The 1,021-nt window shown below is 29.6% G+C and overlaps 2 protein-coding genes across 2 annotated transcripts; both read left to right on the forward strand.

Annotated features, from left to right (window-relative positions):
• The first annotated feature begins 439 nt into the window (after positions 1-439).
• On the forward strand, positions 440-655 carry Chro.60609 (hypothetical protein). Its single annotated transcript, XM_659812.1, has 1 exon — positions 440-655. One exon carries the CDS (start codon positions 440-442, stop codon positions 653-655), a length of 216 nt encoding a protein of 71 aa, XP_664904.1.
• Positions 656-892: 237 nt separating this feature from the next.
• On the forward strand, positions 893-1,021 carry Chro.60608 (hypothetical protein; the record flags this gene model as incomplete). Its single annotated transcript, XM_659813.1, has 1 exon — positions 893-1,021. A coding segment is annotated over one exon (129 nt), but the record flags the coding sequence as incomplete, so codon positions are not given.

A 1,021-nucleotide genomic window follows, 5' to 3' on the forward strand; every position in this document is an offset into this window, starting at 1 on the left:
TTACTGCTCCATGTAGTGGAATACTTAGAAATACTGTTGAAATTGGAAAATCTGTTAGGAAAAAGGATACCATATTTTCTGTCGATTGTGTAGAAGCTGGAAAGGATTCCATAATGTATGGAGTTACAACTAAACCAGGATTAGTCACCAAAATGTTTAAAGAAAATCAAGCAAATGTTAAGGTAAGTCTCTAAGATAAATACAGCTATGCAAACATTTAATATCTATTATCTAACTTCATTATTACATTCATTGATCTTAGGAAGGAGAGGCTATTTCTATTGTCAGAAACAATTGGAGGATCTTAACTTCTCCATGCGATGGATTACTTATTTACACTGATAGTCCAGGAATTGCAAAAATAGGAACAAATATCGCTGTTGTTATATGCAATGATAATAAGTCTAAGAGAAAGAATATTCAGGCTACCAAGAACTTTATGATCTTACAAAATATTCTTCCAAATCCTTCATTTGTCACAAAAAAACAACCTTTGATTGTATTGGATTCCTCCAAGTTTAATTGGGATTCTACTGATGATATTGATGATTCTAATACAATCTCCAAAGTTTACTCTCCCTCAAATGTGAAGAGTAATATCAAAAACCCAAAATGTAAGTTGAATATTGATCTTCATATACAAGTAATTCGTTGATTCTAATTCTATTTTACTTTTATTCTTAAAGTACCTTCAAATATTATAATTCAAAATATCGTTTCTCCTTGTAAAGGATACGTATTTAGGGAACAAGAGCTTAAAAAAGGATGTCAAATTGATGAAAGTATAGTTTTTATCAAAATTAAATGTGATAAGAAAAAATCCTACTCTTTAAGCTTAAAGACTAATGCAATAGTACTTGAAAATAATGTATATGAAAAAATTGGTGAAGAAATGGTTCATAATTATGAACCAGAGAGTTTCCAGGTATCAAAAGGAGATATTATATTGCAGATCATGTTTATTCACAATATTAAACATCATGTAATTGTCTCTCCTTGTGATGGATTCGGTTATACTTTA

The sequence above is a fragment of the Cryptosporidium hominis genome (genome assembly GCF_000006425.1).
Source record: "Cryptosporidium hominis TU502 chromosome 6 CHRO016186, whole genome shotgun sequence".
Classification (NCBI taxonomy): domain Eukaryota; phylum Apicomplexa; class Conoidasida; order Eucoccidiorida; family Cryptosporidiidae; genus Cryptosporidium; species Cryptosporidium hominis.